This window comes from Oryzias melastigma, linkage group LG9 (genome assembly GCF_002922805.2).
Source record: "Oryzias melastigma strain HK-1 linkage group LG9, ASM292280v2, whole genome shotgun sequence".
NCBI classification, from domain to species: domain Eukaryota; kingdom Metazoa; phylum Chordata; class Actinopteri; order Beloniformes; family Adrianichthyidae; genus Oryzias; species Oryzias melastigma.
The window spans coordinates 17,855,062-17,877,904 of record NC_050520.1 but is presented as its reverse complement, the minus strand read 5'-3'; the positions used below and the strand labels follow the sequence as shown (position 1 = coordinate 17,877,904).

Genomic DNA, 22,843 nt, shown 5'->3' with positions numbered 1-22,843 from the left:
AATTCCAAATTTGATTGTGGTTGTCCCACATGTTGTGTTTTCAAAAGTCTGTTTCAAAATTCTGGGTCACCAAAACATTTTGAGAAGAAATTCTTCAAAGGAAGCTGACACAAACATGATGGTGTTTGTGCTTTGCTGCGAAGCAGAAGGAAATCATGGTCGTAATTTGGGTGTTTTTGGATCCTCTTATATGATTTCTCTTCCCTCCACCTGCTCTGCCCTCACCGCCTGCCTCTCCAGCACTGTAACGGGGACATCCACAACTGCCAGTCGGACATGAACATCATGGGGGCGTGGAAGAGGGGCTTCACGGGTAAAGATGTGGTCGTGACCATACTTGATGACGGCATTGAGAGGAACCACCCAGACCTTTTTCATAACTACGTGAGTGTGTATGTATGCCCGTGTGTGGCGGCCATCAGCTGCTGAGTGTGTTTTGTGTGGTCTCTGAGTGTGAAGCTTGCAGAGGTGTCTGTAACTGCTTGTTTGTTTGTGTGGGAAAATGGCGAGTATCCCATTACAGATTAGTGGGATTAAGTCACATGTGTACCATAATCCTAGTCTGACTATAAATAAATCTGGAGTGATTTTTTTTTTGTTGTTAAATTAATTAACAAAATTTGGCTTAAATGGTTGGAATCTGGTCAAACATTTCAACAAAACAAAATAATTTGATGTTTATTGTTCTGGCTGTAGTCCAGATCCAAATATCCAGTCTCCTGGATAAAGAGACTTCTTCATGCATGGGGGAGTGCAGGCATGCTGGGAGAGTGAATGTTTGTTTGTCTGTTGTCACATTCTTCCCGTGCAAGTTGAGGAGTCGACCTCACACGTTAAGCTGTAGTCAGAGAAACATGTTGGCCTGAGGCAACAGGTAAGGCCAGGAATCAACTGTGCAGATAAACTCATTCATGCCTTGTTGAGCAACGTCTGCGCTGCTTCTGTTTCTGCTGGGATCTGTTGATTCCAAAGGGTGAATGGCACAGCAGGTCGGATTAGCTATGGTTGCATTTGATTTGCAAGTGTTGTGGATGGAGCAGATGTAATCTGTGAGCTTTGGTTTCTCCCAGCACAACCTATCATTTGGTTCAATTTTCTTTATTTTATTATGAAGAAGAGTTTGGTTTTACCTTCAATTTTTTTCCTCCTCAGGACCCTCAAGCAAGCTACGATGTCAACAGCAATGATCCGGATCCCATGCCTCGATATGATGCAACAAATGAAAACAAGTAAGTGGTTAACATGCGGTGTATGTGTTTATTCTTTATTTTATTCTTTTGCTTTTTTTTTCAGTTTGTGATTTTTCTTTTACAAAATCAGCTGTGTTGTATAATATTTTTTAAGTTTAGTTTGTTCTGTAAAACCGTTTGGTTCTTTGGCTATAAAGTGCTTTATTGATGACGTCTATGCATAGATTCTTTTGTGACACATGTGGAAAGACTGTTTTAAAAATCATGCATATTTGTGTTTATAAAAGGGTTAAAAAGAGACACTCTTGCTCATGGACATGTTTTGTGCCAGCTTGGCTTTGGTTCAGTGCGCGCGTATGTTTGTGTGTGTGGACGTGCACGTGTGTGTTTGGCTGCATCATGCCAAGTGCTGTGGCAGTGGCTCAGTCCCTGTTAGTAGTGTATTGTCTTAAAGAGACATGAGGCCAGCAGTTGCAGCCTAATGTGCAGATAACCTGTTGCTAAACTCATCTAAATATATATATAGAGGATAAGTTATAGAAAGATATTAATATTAATAATTGAATAATAAAAGTCAAAATAAACGATCAAAGCTTGAACATAACATTATGTAAGATAAGTTATATTTAGTGAAAAATATTTAAAAAAACTCACCACATTCACGAAAAGCTGTTTTGAAGATATGTATTTTTTAACTTGTTTTTAAAATTCTCCAAAAGGGAAAATATGCATTTGAGAAATTGTTGTGAACACACATGCTAAAAGTGTTCCCAGTGGTTTATTATTAAGAATATACGGATTTTGTGTTTAAACGTGTTGTTTTCTGGTGTATAGTTTCTGCAGAGCAACAGTAGTTGATTAGAAATGTGTCTCTGATTTGTGGGCGGAGCTATTGGTGTGGAATAACCCTGCCTTCCCTTCCCTTCGTCTCCCGTTCCTAAAAGTTTGGAGCAGGGAGGTTGTTGCCCGCCAGGCGTATTTTCTACGTCACCATTAAGCTCTTTTTAAATCTACGTTTTTTTCGTCTCCTCCTGAGCTAAGCTTAATTACCCTAATATGTGTCCTCTATAATTAGAAAAATGCTACCAAAACACCACCTTCAGTAATTAAAATATGACTTTTGTCCTGGTTTAGCTTCAAACATTTTTTGTAAATTCTTACATCAATATCTTAAGATGCAGCCTAGAGTGGATACTCAAGATGTCCACATATAACTGAATATCATCAGCATAGGTGTAAAAATGATCACCTGATGACATCACCCACTGGAGACATGTTCTTGTTAAAAAAAGAGGGACCTAAAATTAGACCTTGTGGTACTCCAAATATCCCTTTTTGAGGACTATATATCTACATAAGTACAAGAAGTCTCTCTTTGTGACAGTATTTAAGCCAAATAAAATAAGTCTAGTAGAATGGAGTGATCAGTTGTGTCAAAGGCGTGTTGAGATGTAGTAAAACTAGGATAGGAGTTTTTTTTTTTTTTTTGTGGGGGATATTGTGAAATTAGCTACAACCCTGACCAAGTACCATCTTTGTACTTTAATGTGACTTAAAATAATTTAGGAATAAGTCTCCACATATGAAATAAAACTTCTCAAAATAATTATCTTCTAAAATGTAGTGTATGCACATCAAAGTGAATTTAAAATACAGTTGCAGGAGAAAATATGTGAACCCTTTGGAATTATTTGGTTTTAAGCATAAACTGGACACACGGTTGTGTTCAATAAAAACATGAACACATATTCTGGTGTGATTTAAGCAGGCAATGTTTTTCTCCATAGAGTAATAGAAGGAAGTGAAATAACATCATGTGAAAGATTTGACAAATGTCCATGAAGCTAGTTGATGTTAAGAGAATAGGTCCATATCAATGCACAAACTTCATCCTTTAACATAAATGTGTTTTTTATGAACTACATTAAGAGGTCTTATAACGAACTCGTGCTGCTTCCTCTTTGGTTCTACTTCTGGTTTAGAAATGGAACCCAGCTTGTGGTGTCAGCTGAAACCATCTCTCCAGGTGGCTCCAGATCAGACAGATCCCCCAGTCTTCTTAAACATTCAGTCCACTCCGAGTTTCCTCTTTGATGCACATTCCCAGTGTTTTCCAAATCAACTCTTCAGTGCATGAAAGCCCACAGTTCTAGATCCGTTCATGATCCATTAAGTTATTAGTTTGTGTTAATCCTGGTTGTCTTAGTATAAATAAAGACATATTGAAACATTTAAGGAAACAACTAGTGTAAAGTTTCAGGCATAATAACAGGTTATTTATAAAGATTTATTTTATTTTTTGGTATTTTTCTTAAACGTAGTTCATCTGCATTGTTAAATTGTACCTTACTTTGCCTTTCTATGGTTTTGGGGTTAGATGCTGGGTTTCCATGGTAGCAATCAAAGATGTTTCTTATAGGGTGGGGGTGATGGGATGCAGATGTTCTCTGCAGGGGCAGCATGTGTGTTTGTGTAGGTCCAAAAAGTGGTGTTTATGACATGCAGTGGACACAAACAGACAACGATTGTTTGCAATAGTCCCTGACCTGGACCGATTTTCACCACTGCAGCTAATTTTGGAATGTCGTGTGTGCGTTTGTTCATGATTAGCAGACAGGAAAATGTTAGCTATCTAACTTTTGTGAAATTATTTTAAAAAGTTGTAAATGTCATATATTATTTCAAAAGGTTACATTTCAGTTTTTTTTAGATTTTTTTAAAAGACTTTTAAAGCTGTTTGGCCATCATTGTTTATTTAGGTGCTTGCACATGCATGTGTCACTGGTACAAATTGCTTGCCTGCTGCTGCTTTAAGCATATTATAGAAAAAAAGGACAAAGCTGTACTTTGCATGTGTGCATGCAGATGTGCACAGAAATTATTTGTCTTAGAATATAAATTGTTAAATAACTTAAAACTTAGTATTTAAAATATTTAAACTTAGTTTTTTACAAGTTCTCGTTAGCATTACATACTTCCTGAGTGTTATATGTTTTTCAATGCATTTATGCTTCAAATGTTGATTAGTTTGAGTTTCTCTGCTCGTGTTATCATTACTTAATGAAGTCCGTAATCACATGTTCTGTTTTGCCTTTTTGTCAGACATGGTACACGGTGTGCGGGTGAAGTTGCTGCAGCTGCAAACAACTCTCATTGTATTGTGGGAATTGCCTACAATGCCAAGATAGGAGGTGAGTATGCAGATATTATTGCATGAGTTTATATTTTGAGTTGAGTCAACTTAGCCTCTTTTATTTTGAATGGATGATTCCAGTTTGAGGGACATGAGTTAGTTCTCTCAGTGGACAAAAATGAACCTCAAAAATTAGGATTTGGGCTTGAGCTTAGTTAAATTACCAATGAAAGATTGTTGGTTTGCAAACTATTTGAATAAATATAGCTGTTATTACATTCTCCCCAAATGTTCAAGAATCCACCCAACCTGGTGTTATTTTTGCTTGCTATCAGGTGTTCGGATGCTGGATGGAGATGTGACGGACATGGTGGAAGCCAGGTCACTGAGCCTTAACCCTCAGCACATTGACATTTACAGCGCCAGCTGGGGACCTGATGATGACGGGAAGACTGTGGATGGACCGGCGTCTCTGGCCAGGCAGGCCTTTGAAAACGGCATCCGCACGGTGGGTGCACGATCACATCTCCATTCAGGGATGTGTAGAAATAGACATGCACCTCACTGCTCTGCCCAAACTTTAGCATTTATATAGAATGAAAATATATGTGTATTTCATTCCAGGACATATGCATCTTCAGATTTGTATCTGGTTTTACCACCTGGCAGCGTCCTCCTAACAGGAGGGCACCGCTCCACTCTGTTAGCATACATTCATTTACATATTCACAGCTTATTTTGCATAAGGACAGATTTGCTGTTGACTGTGCGTCGGGGGAAGCTTTAAGGAAGGTTATCGTTTGTGTCCCGTGAACTTTTTCACTTTCACAGCCTTTGCTTTTTTAGCTAGCTCCTGTTAAGTGAAGTAGATAAACAATAATTAGTATTATGTATCAGTAAAATGAAGAGGGAGGCAGTGAGTGTTGCTTGTATCCAAATACACACTGTGTGAGTTTAATGTTTAGTGAACGTTTAAAATCGTATTAAAACTTTTATTGTAGAAGGTTTTAATTTAAAAAAAATTAAAGATATCCCTCTAATTTTATATTCAACTATTGGCAAAGGTCTATTTAAAATGCACAAATTAAACTGGTAATTCATCCACCTTTTTTTCTACTTTTGACCTCTTAGCTTCATACTTTATCTCTCTCTCTTTCTTCTTTTTTTCCATCAGTTCCGTTGCCCCCTTTTCTCGGTTAAATACTCGTAAAATCTTTTTATCGTTCTCATCTGTCACTATTTGCTCCTGTCTGATCCCCCTCTCCCTGTGAGAGCTTTCATTTGCTTATCACTGGCTGACAGCCCGCGAAAAAGATTTACACCTTTAATCGCTCTGTACGTGTGTGCCTTAACAAAAGGCTTAAATCACAGATTCCGTCGGTTTGTCAGGCTGTTTTTTATATATTTGCTAAGTCCTGTCGGGCTGTCTTGAGTTGGTCAGTGTGACAGATGAACACAGCACTGCAGCGTAGCTGTCTTAGCTTCACTTTTGATTAAATCATACAATATACTCACATAGTCTCAGTTTAAACTATTTTTTTTTAGAAAAAAACTTGAAATATTTTATATTTAAAAAATATATATTAAGAATTTTGTTGAATACTTGGCTTTACTAGGGTGTAAAAATTCACAGAATAAATAAGCAATCAACAAAAGCAATCTGATCAGAGTGAAAAAAATCATTAAAAACAGCAAAAAATCTGGTGTGTTTACTTGACTTTATTTAGGAAGTAAAGTTTTAAATAGTTTTTTGTTTGTTCCTCATCCCTGCACAGGATGAAGCATCGATACAAAATCGATTAATCAAGCCCATTGCTTTGAAATTGCATTGTGAAATATGAATCAGTTTTCCTTTTAAATCAAAAAGAGTCATATTTTCTAGTTTTCAATGTCCTAATTTTGTTTTTTGTTAATGAACATTTCACATCTTATCAGTGTGCGCCACCACTTAGTAAAAAAATGTCTTTAGTCATCAAAAATCTATTTTAAAATGGTAATTTGAATTATGAATTGAAATTTAATTTGAAGTATGTTGAATCCTTAATTTAATTGACCTGACTTTTTGAATAGAAAATGGGATTTATTTGATACTTTGCCAGAAATACTTTGCCTGGACCTTACAGTCATTGGTCCCTTAAATCGGACTTGCTTAATGAATGCATCAAGGAGTTGAGTGGAGCATGTAGGAAAAGCAGCAGTAGAAAACTCTAGTTCTAGTCAATGGGTTTATCAAACACACCCTCAAGGCAACATTGTATGCTGCTGTGCTAAAAATCAGTTGGTCTCTTTCACTGTGTCGCTTAGACTGAAACAGGAAGTCCTCCATTGGAGGAAGTCTACCATTAGGAGGCAGAGTCAATCTGATTGATTTTCAAAATAAAACACAGCATTTAAAGCTTAATGAATGAAAAGGGAAAATAAAATAAAACATGCAGGGGTTCACTTTGACAATCAAGACATAGTGAAGTTACCTTTCAACCTGAAGAAGCTTAAAAGATTCTCCATGCAGACCATTTAATGAATGAAAATATAACTGGTAACAAGGAATAGTTTTAGTTCAACACCATAAAACTAACTAACTTTGCTTCTTGGCTGCAGAGACTTGAGTAGAGACCAAACCACACCTCTCTTAAGGCCCTCAGTGTGTCGCTTCACTATGCCAACTTCAAATCCACTGTACTGCAGCCAGTTTAAACACCGTGATCAATGAACTTGGATGAAAGCACATTGGATCTGCTGCCAAACTCTCTTAGGACTACTGAGGACGTAAACTGTTTGCTGCCCTGTAGATGCAGCTTGTTTTGGTACCTTTGATAACATTTTTGCACTACTGTTTCGATCCAGAATGTAGACCAACTAAAAGTTTTTTAATATTTTAAATACACTCATTATTTCGCGTTGCTTTCATTGATCCCTCTCTGCGTTTTTCTTGTTAGGGGAGGAAGGGCCGGGGCTCCATCTTTGTGTGGGCGTCAGGAAACGGGGGGCGCAGCAGAGACCACTGCTCCTGCGACGGCTACACAAACTCCATCTACACCATCTCCATCTCCAGCACCGCTGAGAGCGGACGCAAGCCCTGGTACCTGGAGGAGTGCTCCTCCACACTGACCACAACGTACAGCAGCGGGGAGAACTACGACCGCAAGATTGTGAGAGCCAAGAGCATTTTCCTGTTTTGTATTTAAGTAGTGGCAACTTCTTTTCTGATTTTGTTTGTTGTGTGTGCACTCTTGTTTGTGCAACAACCATAATTGACTCGGATAGATCCCATCACTCATTTGACCCACAGGATTGAACAGTAATGGTTTGTCACTTTGAACGATCTCAACTGGCAGACACAGATGTACATGCTAGAAATTGTAGCATACAAGAATGTTGCCTCCTTTCAGTGGATTTTACCTTCTTACGCATTCATCATATGTTCTCTGGTGTGTTTCTGTGTCTCTCTTTAAATAATCCCTCAAACTTCTGGTCCAGAAAAGAGCCTTTGATGAGGGTTCAGATTAGATGTAAGCCAAGTTCTTCTTGGCCGACCGACTGTCATGCTGTCTGATTGGTTGGCTGATTTGAAGCAATCAGAACAAAATTTTAATAACTTTGATGATCTCTTCTTACTGCTGAACACTGGTTTCAGTTTTTGTTTTAAAAAGAAGATAGAATGGTTCTGTATTTAATCTACCAGTTTAAAACTTTTAGAGTCTATCTCATTCTGATGTGGCTGTCACCTTTTTTTTAATTTCCACCTTTAACGTATCATTTGCTGCGTGGTGCTTCCATGTCAAAACTGTGTTCTGACCCTCTGTCTGTAGATCACAACAGACCTGAGACACCGTTGCACAGACAGTCACACGGGGACATCGGCCTCGGCTCCCATGGCCGCTGCCATCATCGCTCTGGCCCTAGAGGCAAAGTAAGATCCATTTAACTTCATCACGTCATCCTATTTTTCCTTGTCTATCCTAGAACGCCCTATTGTCATGTAGCTTCATTGATTTTAAATGGGAACACGTGAGGAACTTCTACAACAAAGGGTCATTCGTGGAAAGGCAGAATGAAACAGCACAATTTTACTGAAGCATCTTTACAGTGTAGTAATATGTAAGTGTTTAAGTGCATCTTTTTTGTAAATCATTGATGAATTCAGATTAAACGATAATTGGTTGTTTCTCAGATGGTGTAAGGGTTCAGATCAGAAATAATGAAGCATTTGATTAAAGTAGACATTTTTTAAAATGATCTATATGGGATATGGATAAAAAGCAACATGAAAGGTGTTGACAGCTGTTGAAATTAGGTTGTTTTTTGAGCGTTTAGCTTCTGGGCTTGGACATGACTGAGAATGTGTGATGCATAGTTTATGTGTCGGATGTTCTCTGATCTTGAATGCTCGTTTATCATACCGTGTTTTAAACTAGTGTTGTCAACCAATACTAGCGCATGTACCAAGAGTTATAAGAGGTAGAAATGTCAAAGTGGTGCAAAATGATTGCTCCAGCCTTTATCCTTTCACATCTCTATTCTGATAAATAAAGGACTTGGTGTCACAGAATTCTGACTGAGCACAGACTACAATTATTAGTTTCTTCTCCTTGATCAAAAATGATCAAATAAAGGGGACGCCATCCATACATCACTACCATATCAGAGTCCTTGATTGGTCAAAGTTCAACTGGTTTAACTTTTAATGTGCGTTCAATGGCTGCATGATTTGTACGCTTAAAAACTTGCATGAACGAGAGAGTTTTGAACCCGTATACTCTTATAGTCACTTGAACGCGTCATGCTGAGGCACGTAGGATAATACTTTAAGTCAGGGTCCCCAAACTTTTTCTTGTGAGGCCCACATAGCGGTTTTCTTCTCTGATCAGGGTCAGGGTCAGTTTATAGGCTAACAAAAGAAGTGTAAAAAATGCAGGATGCATCTAAACTTAAACATTAAATGTTTTAGAGAAAGCCACACATAACCGGATTGGAGCACAGACTGCAGAAGAGTGGAATAAAAAGTCACGTTATGTGGGTCTGACTGGAAAAAAAAAAAAAAATCATGCATCTATAGTGTTCAGGGCCAAATGTGAAGGAGGGCTGGATCCCGCCTGTGGGCTGTAGTTTGGGGACCCCTGCTATAAGTGAAGCACTATAGTGAGATTATTTCGACTTTCCTGGTTGTGGTTTGTCCTGTTCTCTTTTAACAGCAGGTTTCAGCAGGATCGGGTTATCTATACACCAAAGTGTAAACAGTGTTTTCTGTTTTAACTGGGACAGTAGCAGGTTAATCTCTTATGCAACATTACTAATACATGCTTTAGGAGTGCAAAACACATTTACAGGTTTTGGTTCTGATCATCTGCACTATCAAATGTAGGGATTTGATTGGTATAATCAAAGAAAAAAATAGTGGTAAGGCAATGCAGGTTTATTTATTAATAAACTTTTATACAAAAGTTGTATTTTATGAACAGCATGGTAGCTGTATTTTTCTTATTATCTCAATTAAATATCCATCACCAAATCTTGATGATGCTGCAGTTTCAGTCTGAAAGTCATGAAAAAGTAACTTTACTGGTAAAGAAAAAAAAAGTAGTGTCTAATGTCTAACAGTCATGCTTTTAGTTTCTCTCATTGCTATTTGTTGCAGCACCACAGGTGTAAGTTGGCTCCCCTTAAAAGTCCTTTAAGAGAGATAAACTTGTTAGAAATTTGTGAATAGAAATGGTGCATTGCAGCTGCAGCGACTCTGAATGAGGCTCATCATCACATGTCGAGCAGTTCGGATACTGGAGCCGATGTCACGTCAGTTAACCTGGATAATCCCATCCAAATCCTCCCTATAGAAAATATTCCCAGTTTCCAGGCAGTGCTGTGTGCATAAGCCCGTTTCTTTAACAAGATTATCACACACGGTTTCTCGACGGCCTGCTTTCTATTCATGCGCTGGCTCTCACCTCTGCTCTGTCACTCTCTCTGCTCCTCCATCGCTGCCCCCATGCATTCTTTTATTACCCTAAAGGCAAACTTTGTTTTCTTTCTTTCCCTCTTTCCCCTCTGTCTGCTCATCCAGTTTCCTTGTTGCAGTCAAAGAGGACAAGATGAAAGAGGGAAAGAGTTTAGACAAACACTGTACAGTACTGATGGTATCTGCTTATCTGGTGAATGAGGGTAGGCAAACTTTCCGTGATAAACATGCCACGCTGCCATTACCTGAGCGCTCTTTCAAAAGTTCCCTTTAGAATGAAAATCTTCTCTTGTTTGTTAACTTTCAGCTGTTCACATGATCCCATTCAAAAGTTTCAATGTTTTTCTTGTCTCAAACAGCTTCATTAGAAACAGACGAGATAAATAATCTTGTAATCATCTGTCTGATGTAAAGTGCTGGGCCATTATGGAGTACATTTCTTTTTTTCATTTCCACATCTGTGTTCTCGTCCATACTGACACCAAGAAACGTACATTATCTGCTGCCGGCTTCTCCCATCTGTGAGCTTCCCCATTAATTAGTATTGGCTTGTTTATGGGAAGGCAGTCATGGCCTAGATAACGATGCCAAATTCACTTTTAATTAATGACCATAAAACATTGATGGTAGCATAATAACACAGTGGCAGCTAAAGCTATTAATATTGATTTGAGCATTAATTCTTCTGACTTCTCAGAGGACTTATCTGTGCTGCATGTCTTTATTTATTTCTTTGGTGGTGCTGTGTTGCCACTGCTAATTGAAGGATATGATATGTGAAGTGGCTCTCTAAACAGGACGCTAACCTTCTATCAGAGAGAAGCATTAAAAATCACCAATGGCTTCACTGAGCAGCTCAGTCAGTCTGATTAACTGGCTGTAAAAGCAAGTAATTATGAACTGTGGTTAGATTGGCATCTATGTTATTAAGCAGGTTCAGTGTGTGATTAAATATATTTTCATTTTAAGCAAAAGGCTTTAATTTGGTCTGTAACTACTCGTCTTTACAGAATCAGACAGTTAACAAAAGCAGGTGTTATCCACAGATGCTCGGCTAGAATTTATTTATTTTTACCTCCCCGGAAAAATGTATTATAGGGAAAACGGTCATGCTAAAACAAAGGAGTAAAAAAATATACAAATATATAAATTCAGAAAAATAAAATTGTAAAATTCTAAGAAACAAAATTTAATTTTACAAGAATAAAGTGGTAAAGTTTTGAGAAAAAGTTGCAATTTTACAAGAGAAAAGTTGTTAGAAAAAATTCAAAAATGTACGAGAATAAAGTCATAAAATTACAAAAAAGATGTACTTTGATGAGAATAATATTGTAAGTAAAATAAATCCTAATTCTACAAGAATAAAGTTGTAAAATAATGAGAAACAATCATAATTTTATAAGAATAAAGTCATAAGTTCATGAAAAAAGTCATAATTTTTCAAGAATAAAATTATGAAAAAAAGAATTTAAAAAAATTAAAGAATAAAGTTATACAATTTTGAGTAATAAGTCATACTTTTACGAGAATAAACTGAGGGAAAAAAAATAATTTTATGAGAAAAAAGTAAAAAAAAAGTCAATATTCATACATTGATGCGAACAAAAGTCATACTTTTACGAGAATAAAGTTGTAAAAAGTGTTTAAGCCTTAAAGAAATTAAATTTTTTTTTTTAATTTTTACTAGAATAACATTTTTATGAGGAAAAATTCAAAAATGTACTAGAATTAAGTCATAAAATTTTAAGGAAAAAAGTAATTCCGGTACTTAAAAATAGTCGTAAATTATTGGAAAAAGGTTAAAACTTTATGAGAATAAATTAGTAGAATTATAAATAGGAGATTCAATATTTTACAATAATAAATGTAGAAATTTTAAGAGTTATAAATCAAGAATTTTGCAAGATTTAAATAACAAATGTATGGGGCAAAAGTGTGTTTATTAAGAAAAATAGAAACAACAAAAAAGAACAAATATTGTTTTTCAGTATGAAATCAAAGACGGCATTGTAAGTGGTCACTTCTATATGGGTTTCACAAATGAAGAAATAAGTCTTTTAGTGAGTTAACATTGACTTATTATACATATAAAGACACTGAAAATAATTTTCAGGACACTAGAGCTCAGATGAAGATTCTTGAGCCATTGGAGCATCGTCAGCAGTATAGTTACATAGAGGTTCAAATGCATAGTGACACGTGAGTTCCTCTGATAAACTATTGTCTTATGACATCACCATAAATTAGTTAGCATGTATATTTAAAAAAAAACATGACTTTTCCATTGTAAAATGATGATTTCCCCCCCCCCTAAATCTACAACTTTATTCTTGTTAAATTATTTCTATTTTTATTTTTATGGCGGCCCAAATAATTTGTGGTATGTTGGTGAATTCTCCCTGGCAAAAAAAAAGTCCCCATATTTTTTACTTTTTGGAGGATAAATGAAAATTTGTTATTTCCTTCAACTTTGGGCAAATTAAAGTTAGAGGCTCCACTCATCACAACCCTGTATCTTCCATTGATTTTGTAATTTAGATTTTAGATTTTAAACTCAAACGATAACGTTTCGTTTAAGAGCTTTGGACTGTTTCAAATTCTGGTGGTCTCAGATGGTGGAGGGGAGCATCTGGCTAACATATGAGATGGAAGGGAATCCCTGGAAACTTAGTGACCCACTTCTTCCTGGTTTTTCCTTTTAATGCACCGTTTGGACATCAAAGGGGCTGAGACACATGGCTGCCATCTCCAAATGGTTTTCGTGTGAGATCTGAGTGACTAGAGATGATAAACAGGCGACTGGGCTCTCCATCCATGTCCTCTGTAATTTACTCTCCCAGTAATCATCCACTTAAAGTCAATCACTTTGTTTTTTTGTCTAATTTATCCTGCATCCTTTGTTTCTCTTTAAGCTAAGTTTTTAAAGCCCCTCTTTTTTCTAAAGCTTTGTTCCTCTTTCATCAACCTCCATTCCTTGTCTAACCTCCTCTTTGGTTTCTAAATGGATGTTCAGCTCCCGCTCTGACAACAGGTTGAATTATTCAGCAGCCTTTTATCTGCATTTAAGCAGATTAGACACCTTCAGATCAGTCACTGTTGACTCACTTCAGCGATGTGTGCTTGTACATTCATTTTAGATTTGGAATGCTAATGAATAATGATGCCGTTTGGGTGTTTCTTCTTCTTCCAGTTCTGATCTGACGTGGAGAGATGTTCAGCACATCATTGTGAAGACCTCTAGAGCCGGCCATCTCAGCGCCCCCGACTGGAAGACTAATGCTGCTGGCTACAATGGCAAGCACAAACACACACTATCATTAAATATTTTGTTAGCATATTTCTCTGTAGAACATTTTTGACGTGACAAAATGTGTCTAAAGTGATTATTTATACCCTATTTTAAAAATTATTTCAGAAATGAGCTGAGTGATTCCCCATAGAAAACAAATAATCTGAAGTACTGTTGGAATTGAAATTCCACTTTTTGATTTGTGTTTTTCAGTAAACATTCTGTACTCTTAAGCTTCCCAAAGATCTTTACTATGTTTTTTTTTTCTATTTGTGTACGTTTTTTGAATTCCTGTCACCAGACAATGGTTTTTCATGATTGTGAAATCAAGATATCAAAAGCTAACAAAGATAAATTCAATGTAACTGTAGTGATGGTGATGCAATGTTTGGGTTATATACCTGATTAGTGATTGGTTGAAAACACTTGATTCAAAATAATTATGATCTGGTAGGGCAGGTGGATTAAAGCTCTAGCAAAATCATATTACAGACTTCTTTATCAACAAAAAAAATATCCATTGTATTGTGTAAAAGTTATACATACCAATATTTTCCACTTTTGCACTAATTAGTGCTGCTAAAATGATTAACAAAATGAAATGTAAAAGTTTTTCAAAACTTTTTCCGACTTTTAAGCACCACCCTAAATTAAACTTTTTTTTTCATTGAAAAGAAGCATTTTGATGTAAAGTTTCATTAGCCAACAGAGAATTGTCATAAATTAAGTCTGAAGACAAAGTTTTCTAGAAGTCATTGGTTGTGGGTTCATAATCACCCCGTGGCCAGCTGCCATCTATCAGGAACCACGTGATGGGCGCTCTTTTGTAACTTTGACTGTGTTATTAATGTGTACCAATGTGTGTTTGTGTGTCCTGGAGGGAAACCGGGATGGTGTGAAACAAGGGTCAGCCAGGCTGCAGGCTTAGTGTGTCTGGAGATTTTCCAAGTGAGAGAACAGGGGAAAGGAGGTGGAGAAAAATGAAAGGAATTCATATTTGATTAGCCAACACAATTACTCTTAGGTTGGGTGGTTTCCAAACTTTTTCCTCAATTTCAGTTTTAGAGCTCATGCTAACTTAATAATTGAATGTTGGGGTGGAGAAATTTGGCCTGAAGTTCGAAAATGGATTTTAATTCCACTGTTTTGTGAGATTTTTTTGTTTATTGATTGGCTTTAAAACTCCTTGGGAAAATAATAATTTGTGACTTCACTTTCCCTGCAGTCAGTCATCTGTACGGCTTCGGCCTGATGGATGCGGAGGCCATGGTCAAGGAGGCGGAGCGATGGAAGCACGTCCCGGCACAGCATATCTGTGTGGAGAGTGCAGATCGACAAATCAGGTAGCATTTTTGTGTCAGGCCAAACAAATGAGCAATCAGACTTTCAGACATGCGAGTCATAAATCACAGTTTTAAATCGCGCCATAAATGTTGAGGAGTCATTACAAAAACAATCAGTCTTCTGCTAACACTGAGGCAGACGAGGCTCACGTTTTTAAAAACAGTCCGCAGAGGAGGCGCTTCAATACAACCCAACAGTTTGAAATTTAAAATGTTTCAGTTTGTAGATATTTACCAACTAATTATAACTATTCTCACAATTTTAAATTGATTTAAAGGTTTTGTCAAGGTTATTGTGCTTTTAAAGCATTAACTGAAATTGTAACACACTTTTGTTTACTAACTATGCATAAAAAACAATAATAAGGCTTTAAACAAACAAAAAAACTGTTTTAATCCTTTAATTAGCTTTTTAAAATTAATTTTTTAAGTTAGCAAAACGTATAAACCCCTTTATAAAATCAAGCAAGACTAAAATTCTGAGTATATTCATTCACCTGTGTTTGTTTCAGCATGATTAAACATGTTGAATACAAAAAAAGGAAAAAACAAAAAACAAAACTAGAGTTGGTTTCCTGTGGTGCATAAAGTCTGTCTGATCAAGTTTCAGTTTTTCTCGAGTTTTCTTTTTAAAATAAACTCAGGTTTATGTCTTCAAGCTTAGGTGCTCTCATTCTAACTCCCTTCTGGAACTAACCCAGACTAGTATTAAAAGGGTTCAATCATCTTGAGCGAGCTAAGAAGTGTGGCTCTGTACTTTAGCAAACAAGAACCTTCGATAAACGTTCAGCCAATGTAAATTCAAATTCTAAAAAATGATTCAAATTTAATTACTAAGTTGGCTTTAAACATCTATAGTCCATTTATGGGTCTGTTATTTAAGCTATTTCATCGTTTAGGCTAAATAATAGTAATTTTACTATAATGTTGCATTTATTTAATTACGGCCAGAGTTTTGAATTTTGTGCTTCTGACTTTTTTTCATATTCCTACTGTGATACAAAAATAACTTAGCTTTGTATAAGCTAATAAAAATTTTCATTTCATTTAGAAATAAAAGGGTCAAATTTTTGTCATCATTTGATTAATTGTAGCAAAAATATTAACCAATGACATCTGTACTATACAAACTTTTATTCCTTTAAATTGTTTTTTAAAAAAATGTTTAAAAGTTCCATTGCTGATCATACTCCAGTCTCAGGCTTTGTGCAAAGCCACGCCTGCAGCCTACACCTTTTGGGTGAAATATTTTCTTTGGAAAATTGGATGAATGTTTGCAGCTGTGCAACACAAGAAGTGGTATATGCCAGTTGTACAGAAATAAATGTGTCTTTACATTTCAATTGTTAGGGAAGAATGTTCAAATAAAGCAGCAATGCTCTCATAAATCACAGCATGTTTTTAATAGTAGTTATTCAGAAAAAGGAGTACTATAGTTGCAAAAATAAAGTTTCTTAAGTCTGTTGCTATCCATTTTGAAAGTTAAAGGGTTGAATCTCTAAAATTAAATAGTGTTTTCCCCAACCTTGGTCTTGCTGTACTTTTACAATGAATGTTTTAAAACGTTTCCCTGTTTAAATCAACTGATTCAAATACCTTGGACTTATTATGTCTGCATAGCTGGTGATGAGCAGAATCAGCTGGTAAATATGGTAAAAAAAAAAGAGTGAAGATGCAGAAAAGAAATACTTGAGGACCAAGATTGAGAAACGCTGCATTTCCATGAATTTACTAACTGAATTCCAGAAAAATCAGCCTGTAGAGCTGTGTTTAAAAAAGCAATAAATCTATTTAAATCGTACAGAGGAATGCAGAAGGGCAGATGGTGGTGAACTTTTGTCCAAAGAATGGAAATGGTAGTGGTTAACACATTTTTCCAAAAAAAAAGGAGGAACATAGGACCACATGTTAGTGTGGATGTGACAGGCAGAGGCGGGAGTGCAGCAAGGATCCGCTTTGAGCCCCCTTTTTCTTTGCTGTGGTGATGGACAGACTGAGAAAGGTTAGAGAGGAATCTTTGTGGACTGTGATGTTTGCAGAAGATGTTGTGATCTAACGGGGAACGGTTAAGTTAAAGTCCAATTAGATGTGTGTGAAATTTGTTCCCTGCATTTTAAAATTAAAATTAGAGCGTCTGTGAATCATAGGTCAACAAAGCTTTATGGACTCTGAAGTAACTTGAAAAAAAAAAGAAAGTAACGCAGTCTGTTGCTACACTTAGAACTGTTATCTGAAGCTGTTGCATAAGAAGGCAGCAGTTCATCTGCATTGTGCAGAAGCGCTTCTGAGTTCTGTTAGAACCGGCTCATGTGTACATGTGAAGGATGGTTCTAAAATATCTTCAAAAATGTCATTAGAAAAAGTTTCTGTAACAGCTGCTTTTGTCAGCCCCCTGTTGATTAAAAAGTGCAGCAAAAGCAAAGATTGTTGTAAATCTGTGCAGCAGATTTGTTTGTAGTTTCCTCCTCTTTGTCTTAGCAAGTTCTCGTTTTTCTCTCTTTTAGTGTCTTTCTTTTCTTTTCATATTTCTCTGTCCCCCGTGTTTTTCCTGGCACATGTTGGAGAGTGCGGTTGTGCAAGCTGTACCTTGATAGGGGCCAAGCATTAGTTCTGGCAGGGTGGTTTTCACATAAGACCTTCACTATGTGCACACACGCACAAACTCTTACATGAGAGAGCCAGGTCTTCACAGCTTGTTATTGTTGATGCCGCTGGAAGCCTGAGCCCCGTTCTGAGTTGGATGAACTTGGGTCCTAATCTGGTCTCCTTTCAGCGGAGAGCTCACTGACTTCAGACTGAAGCGTTGTCGGTGTCTTTGCTGGTTTTGCTCCAGTAAACTGGGGGTCTCAAGAAGCACATGTACAGTCTGGTTTGTTGTCATTTTAAGGTTTTAAGCTGTAAAATGGGTTTCCTAATAACTTCTTTGACTTTAGAGGGTGAAATATAAAAATACATATTTCAGTATGTACTCCTACATGTGCAAACTTGGTCTTTCACATCTAAGCAGTGGATAAGAAACCAAATCGACACACAACAGCTGTCCGTTCACACAGCTGCACTCTTCATATTTGTTCCAATTTGTAGAGAAATTGGAACAGGACTGTCCAAATCCAGGCCTCGGGAGGCGACCTCCTGCTAGTTTTCCAGGAAACTCTGCTTTATCTGCTGTTGATTACCTGGATCAGGTGTGTTTATCCAGTAAGGAGCTTCAATGGCAGGTTGGTTTAAAAACATGTAGGCCACCAGCCTTTGAGGCCTAGAATTTTTTATACTTTTGTTCTTAATTTGTGAAATGTTGTACTTTTTCTTCTTGATCTAAAGCGCTTTGGTGGCCCAGTGGTAAACAAAACCATGACATAAATAAAAATTCATTCATTTTTTCTTTTGATGACGTTTATAAACCAATTTTAGAAGCACATTTGGAAGGGGTAGAAGTATTTTTCACTTGAACAGATGTCTCCTTTGCCCCCTTAGTTTTCTAAAACTCTGAAACTCTCACCATACTGTATTGACTGTGTGTGGCTGTCTATAGCGATGTTGACATGCGGTGGATTCCTACATTTTAAAAAGTACATAAAACTTATGCAAGTTGCTTGATAGACTTTGGCCTCACTCTGCTCGGCCTGTACATGTATACAGTCCATTCTGAACTTTGAAATAAAATGGCCAAAGTTGTTTTTTTCCACTTTATGATCCTCAGAAGGTCATTTTAACAGTGTGGTTTATTTCTACAAACATGCTTGTTGGTAAGCCGTTTTTATATTAAACTTTTCAGTTTACTTGATTCTTAAATGTTGTTTAACCGCTGTATTTATGCAGAATTAACTTGAAACATAACAAGCTAAGGTTGCTAATTTCAGCAAAATAAAACTGTCAAATGAATCCTAGTGACCAAGGTTGACTTTTTACAGAACAAATTTATGATGTCAATGAAAACAGAAACTTTGTGTGATTTATTTCATATAAATAATCAAAGGAGAACACTTTAATGATGAAATAAGTCACTGAGTTTGGAGCAATCAGTCATCACGACAAGTGTTAAAATGTGATTTTTTTGTGTGTTTTTACTGGACTTGATTTAAAGCAGCTAATATTTACCTCGAGGTATTTTTTCTGCAGAATTAACAGCAGCATGATATAAGAAAATATGTCTACAAGTGGGTTGTAACTGGTTAATAGAGTAACTTTTTGATAATATTGTCACTATTATTTTGAAAAATTGCCTCTTGAATAAACCACCTTAGATGACATAATCTTTCCTTACAAACTGGAATTACATTCTACATTTATTTTCTACAAATAAAAGGAACTTCCTAGCTTTTCTAACAGTAAACATTGTGTTCTGTGTGTTGAGTCTTTTACCGTCTGCATTGGATTCAGCGATTCCTTCTGCAGAGCTGTATTTGGTCGCAGTCGTATTTAAGTCATACCACAGATGTTTTTCAGGAGACCATTAGATGTTTGTGTTGGCCGTCCAGTCCAGCTGCGAGCCGTGCATAGCAGACCGAATAAATAATGTACTTTGTCGTTCCTATCCTGCTCGTGTTTTTAGTTTCTTTGGCAAGAAGTGTAAAATGTTAGGAGTCGTTGCTGTGTTTCCTTTTGGGTGAAAAGCCACACGTCTGATTGTTTTAGGAGGTTTGATATTAAGTGACGTTGCTTTGTTTAAACAGAGTCAAAGGTCTCTGTGGAGGGGAACAAAGCAGCCAAAGCTGAATGAAATTACCCAACCTAATCTAATCTGTTGTGATTGTAATTTAGTCAAATTACTTGACTTAATAAATCAATTTTCTATAAATCTGGCTCCTAATTTTTAATAGGAATGATTTTTTTCTCTTTTATTTTCCTTGTTTGTGAAGCTTTTTGTCTAACAGATTTGTTCTCCCTTCATTGTCATGCAGAACTATCCGTCCGGAGCACGTGGTTCGTTCAGTGTACAAGGCAACTGGATGTGCCGACAACCCCAACCAGCATGTGATTTACCTGGAGCATGTGGTTGTACGCATTACAATCACACACCCTCGTCGCGGTGACTTGTCAATCAACCTGACGTCACCCTCAGGGACCAAGTCTCAGCTGCTTGCAAACAGGTAAAGAACTGAAAATAAATAAAACAATCATGAGGGTTTTAATTATCTGTCATTCTATTGTTTGTGTTTTCATTTGGAAGCATTTATTATTTAGTCATTTGCTAATTTTTTGAGTTATCATGACTTAAAAATGAGACACATGACAAACAAACTCTTAAGTGGATTAAAAAGGTAGGAAAATAAATCAATTTTAGTCTAAAATTCAGATAGTTTCCCCTCAGATTGGTGACTGCTTGGAGGCTGTGTCTGTTTTTGCCCTCGGCTCTTATTGTGTTGAAGTTGTCTAAAGCAAACTTAAACTTGCCTACAGGGTAATTAAAAAAGCTAATCAGTGACTCGCAAAGCAACAGGGCTGCAAAACACATTACATACAAATGACAGGCTATAACAGTAGAGAAGAGCAATGTGTTGTGATGCTTGGCATTAATTGGGCTGTCAGAAGCAGAGATGATGTATAAACTGCTCGAGTCCTTCATCTCTCACATGTGCATCATTGTGTGACAACATGTTCCTATTCAATCAGCTTCTAGACTGATTTGATCTGCATTCCTAATTGCATTTTTGTAGCTACACAATCTTTATTATTATTATTATTTGAGATGAAAGAAAGCTGGATGTTGAATATCCCCTTTTCAACAAATATGAAGCAAAGCTTTTTTATTAATAACGTTTCATTAAAAGCTGTGGTAAATCTGTAGCTAATTAGATATTATAGTGGGATTTGTTTTTATTTGTGTGGGTTGGTATATATCATATAAACTGGTTTGTATTATTGATGAACAGGTTGTTTGATCACTCCATGGAGGGCTTTAAGAACTGGGAGTTTATGACCACACACTGCTGGGGAGAGAAGGCAGCCGGCGACTGGGTCCTAGAGATCTACGACTCACCTTCTCAACTTCGCAGTCAGAAAGTGCCTGGTAATGAAGTTGTAAATAAGTTTAGAAAGCTTGCATACAGGATTATTTTTTTACAAAACTTATTTTTCTCAGGCAAGCTGAAAGAATGGTCGTTGGTGCTATACGGAACCTCTGTGAACCCATACTCGTCCCCACACGTCGAAAAGCCTCGCTTTGCGGTTCCGTCCCCTGAAGACGACGTCACAGAGGAATACAACGGTAGGTGATCAATCCTGTGCAAGGTGTTTTTATTGGTTTTTCTAAATTTTCCACAAAAAAAAGACAAATGATGGAAGCAGTTCACAGATGTGAGCTAACAAAACCTCTGTTTCTGCTCAGGACCCTGTGACTCTGAGTGCAGTGATAACGGCTGTGAGGGCCCAGGACCCTACCAGTGCATTAACTGTCTGCATTACTTCCTCAAGTTCAAAAACAACACCAGGTCAGACTCCTTTACCACCTTATTAAATACAAGAGATCTTTATCTCCTTCTGATTTTACGTTTTAACCTTTTGTTCAACATCTTACCAAGTACGTTCTTAGAAAACTTCTCTGCAATGCTAAACTGGACTTAATCAAAGACTCACTCCAGTGAAAATGGTGTTTTTGGTGTCAGGAACTCGTGAAGGTGGAGATATATATAAAGAAAACTGCATTTATGATTATTTCTGTATTCAGATTGTAGCGAATCAGACTAAAAAGTGCTGTCAAAAAAAAGGCTGTAGCGGCCACAAACTCCTTACTCTGCTCTATTCTGATGTATCACACTGCATCAAACAAACAGATCCACGCACATCTTTGTTTTCCTTGTCTGACAGAGCTCCAGTATTGTTCGCCTTTTTTGTTGCACCAGTAATGTTACATTGGAAGTGTGAGGAGCTGTAAGCTAGCGGGAGACAATGTGAACAAATGGATAATGTGAAGTGGGGGCAGGCTTGCTCCACACCAACAGTCCCTCCCACAACTCAGAAGCAAAATTTCTAATGAACTACTGCCGCTCTGCAGAAACTATGTCCTAGAAAATTACACAGTTTAAAAAAATGCATTAAAACAATCCTTATTAAAATTGGGAACACTTTAAAAATGGATCTAAAGATGATCAGAGTGGGAGTTTAAAGATATGAATTAAATATAACCTTTAATACAAAATTGTCACTTGAATTGTCTGCATATAATTTTGTCAGTTTCAGGCTTCATGGGTAATCTTTGAAATTACTGGAAAAGGCTAAAAAAAGTAAAACTTCTTTGTAGATTTTTCAAAAATGTTTTCATTTTTCACCAAATTTCCACAGCTGGAATGATTGACTTTTGATGTTTTATGTTTGTCTCTTTGGAAATCTTAAAGATTGATCTCTTTTGTTTGAGAGATTTTTCGTTTCCATAGAGAAGTTCTACATTTTTTGCAAAATAAAGAACGACTTTGTGCAACACACCACAATTTTTAAACACTTTAGCAGCTAATATTGTTTAGCTGAAGTCTTATTTTCATCCCTTTAAGGCAAAGCAGTTTCATTTGTGTTGCACCTTATTTACACACAGCCGGTTCAATGTACTTTTACAACACGTGGGAGCGTCGGAAATGTACAGGAAAGCTAAACGAAAAGAAAATAATAGAAGAAAGAAAGGAATTTAATGTGTTAAATGAAACTGTATTTTAAAGAGAAGTACCAGACGGCTTTCAATTACGGCCCGATCCGAAAAGCTTTGAATGTAAAGGAGGTGCAGTCTGTTTTACACAGCAGTGTGTACATTTGTGTGTGCCCTTAGGATCTCATTAGGATCAAAGTCTATGGTAATTGCCTTTGTGTCAGCTTGTCTCCATGCTAATAAAAGGCAGACTGATGCAGGTGCATGAGAATGTGCAAGCCGCGCTGCAACTTATTATTAGCCCACTTTAGAGGTGTGCTGCCCTTTTCTGCAACCACAGGGAGCAATTGATGAATGAA

At 36.8% G+C, this 22,843-nt stretch overlaps 1 protein-coding gene across 3 annotated transcripts in view; it reads left to right on the top strand.

Moving 5' to 3' along the window:
- The window catches only part of pcsk5b (proprotein convertase subtilisin/kexin type 5b), a 65,362-nt gene that overhangs the window by 19,352 nt on the left and 23,167 nt on the right, over positions 1-22,843 (top strand). For all 3 annotated transcript variants that reach the window (XM_036213534.1, XM_024275268.2, XM_024275267.2), the window contains exons 4-15: positions 241-384; positions 1,153-1,229; positions 4,293-4,381; positions 4,659-4,831; positions 7,260-7,472; positions 8,133-8,233; positions 13,467-13,570; positions 14,791-14,908; positions 19,810-19,998; positions 20,782-20,918; positions 20,991-21,116; positions 21,237-21,339. In XM_036213534.1, coding sequence (XP_036069427.1) covers positions 241-384; positions 1,153-1,229; positions 4,293-4,381; positions 4,659-4,831; positions 7,260-7,472; positions 8,133-8,233; positions 13,467-13,570; positions 14,791-14,908; positions 19,810-19,998; positions 20,782-20,918; positions 20,991-21,116; positions 21,237-21,339 — 1,574 coding nt within the window. The remainder of the gene's footprint in view (positions 1-240; positions 385-1,152; positions 1,230-4,292; positions 4,382-4,658; positions 4,832-7,259; positions 7,473-8,132; positions 8,234-13,466; positions 13,571-14,790; positions 14,909-19,809; positions 19,999-20,781; positions 20,919-20,990; positions 21,117-21,236; positions 21,340-22,843) is intronic.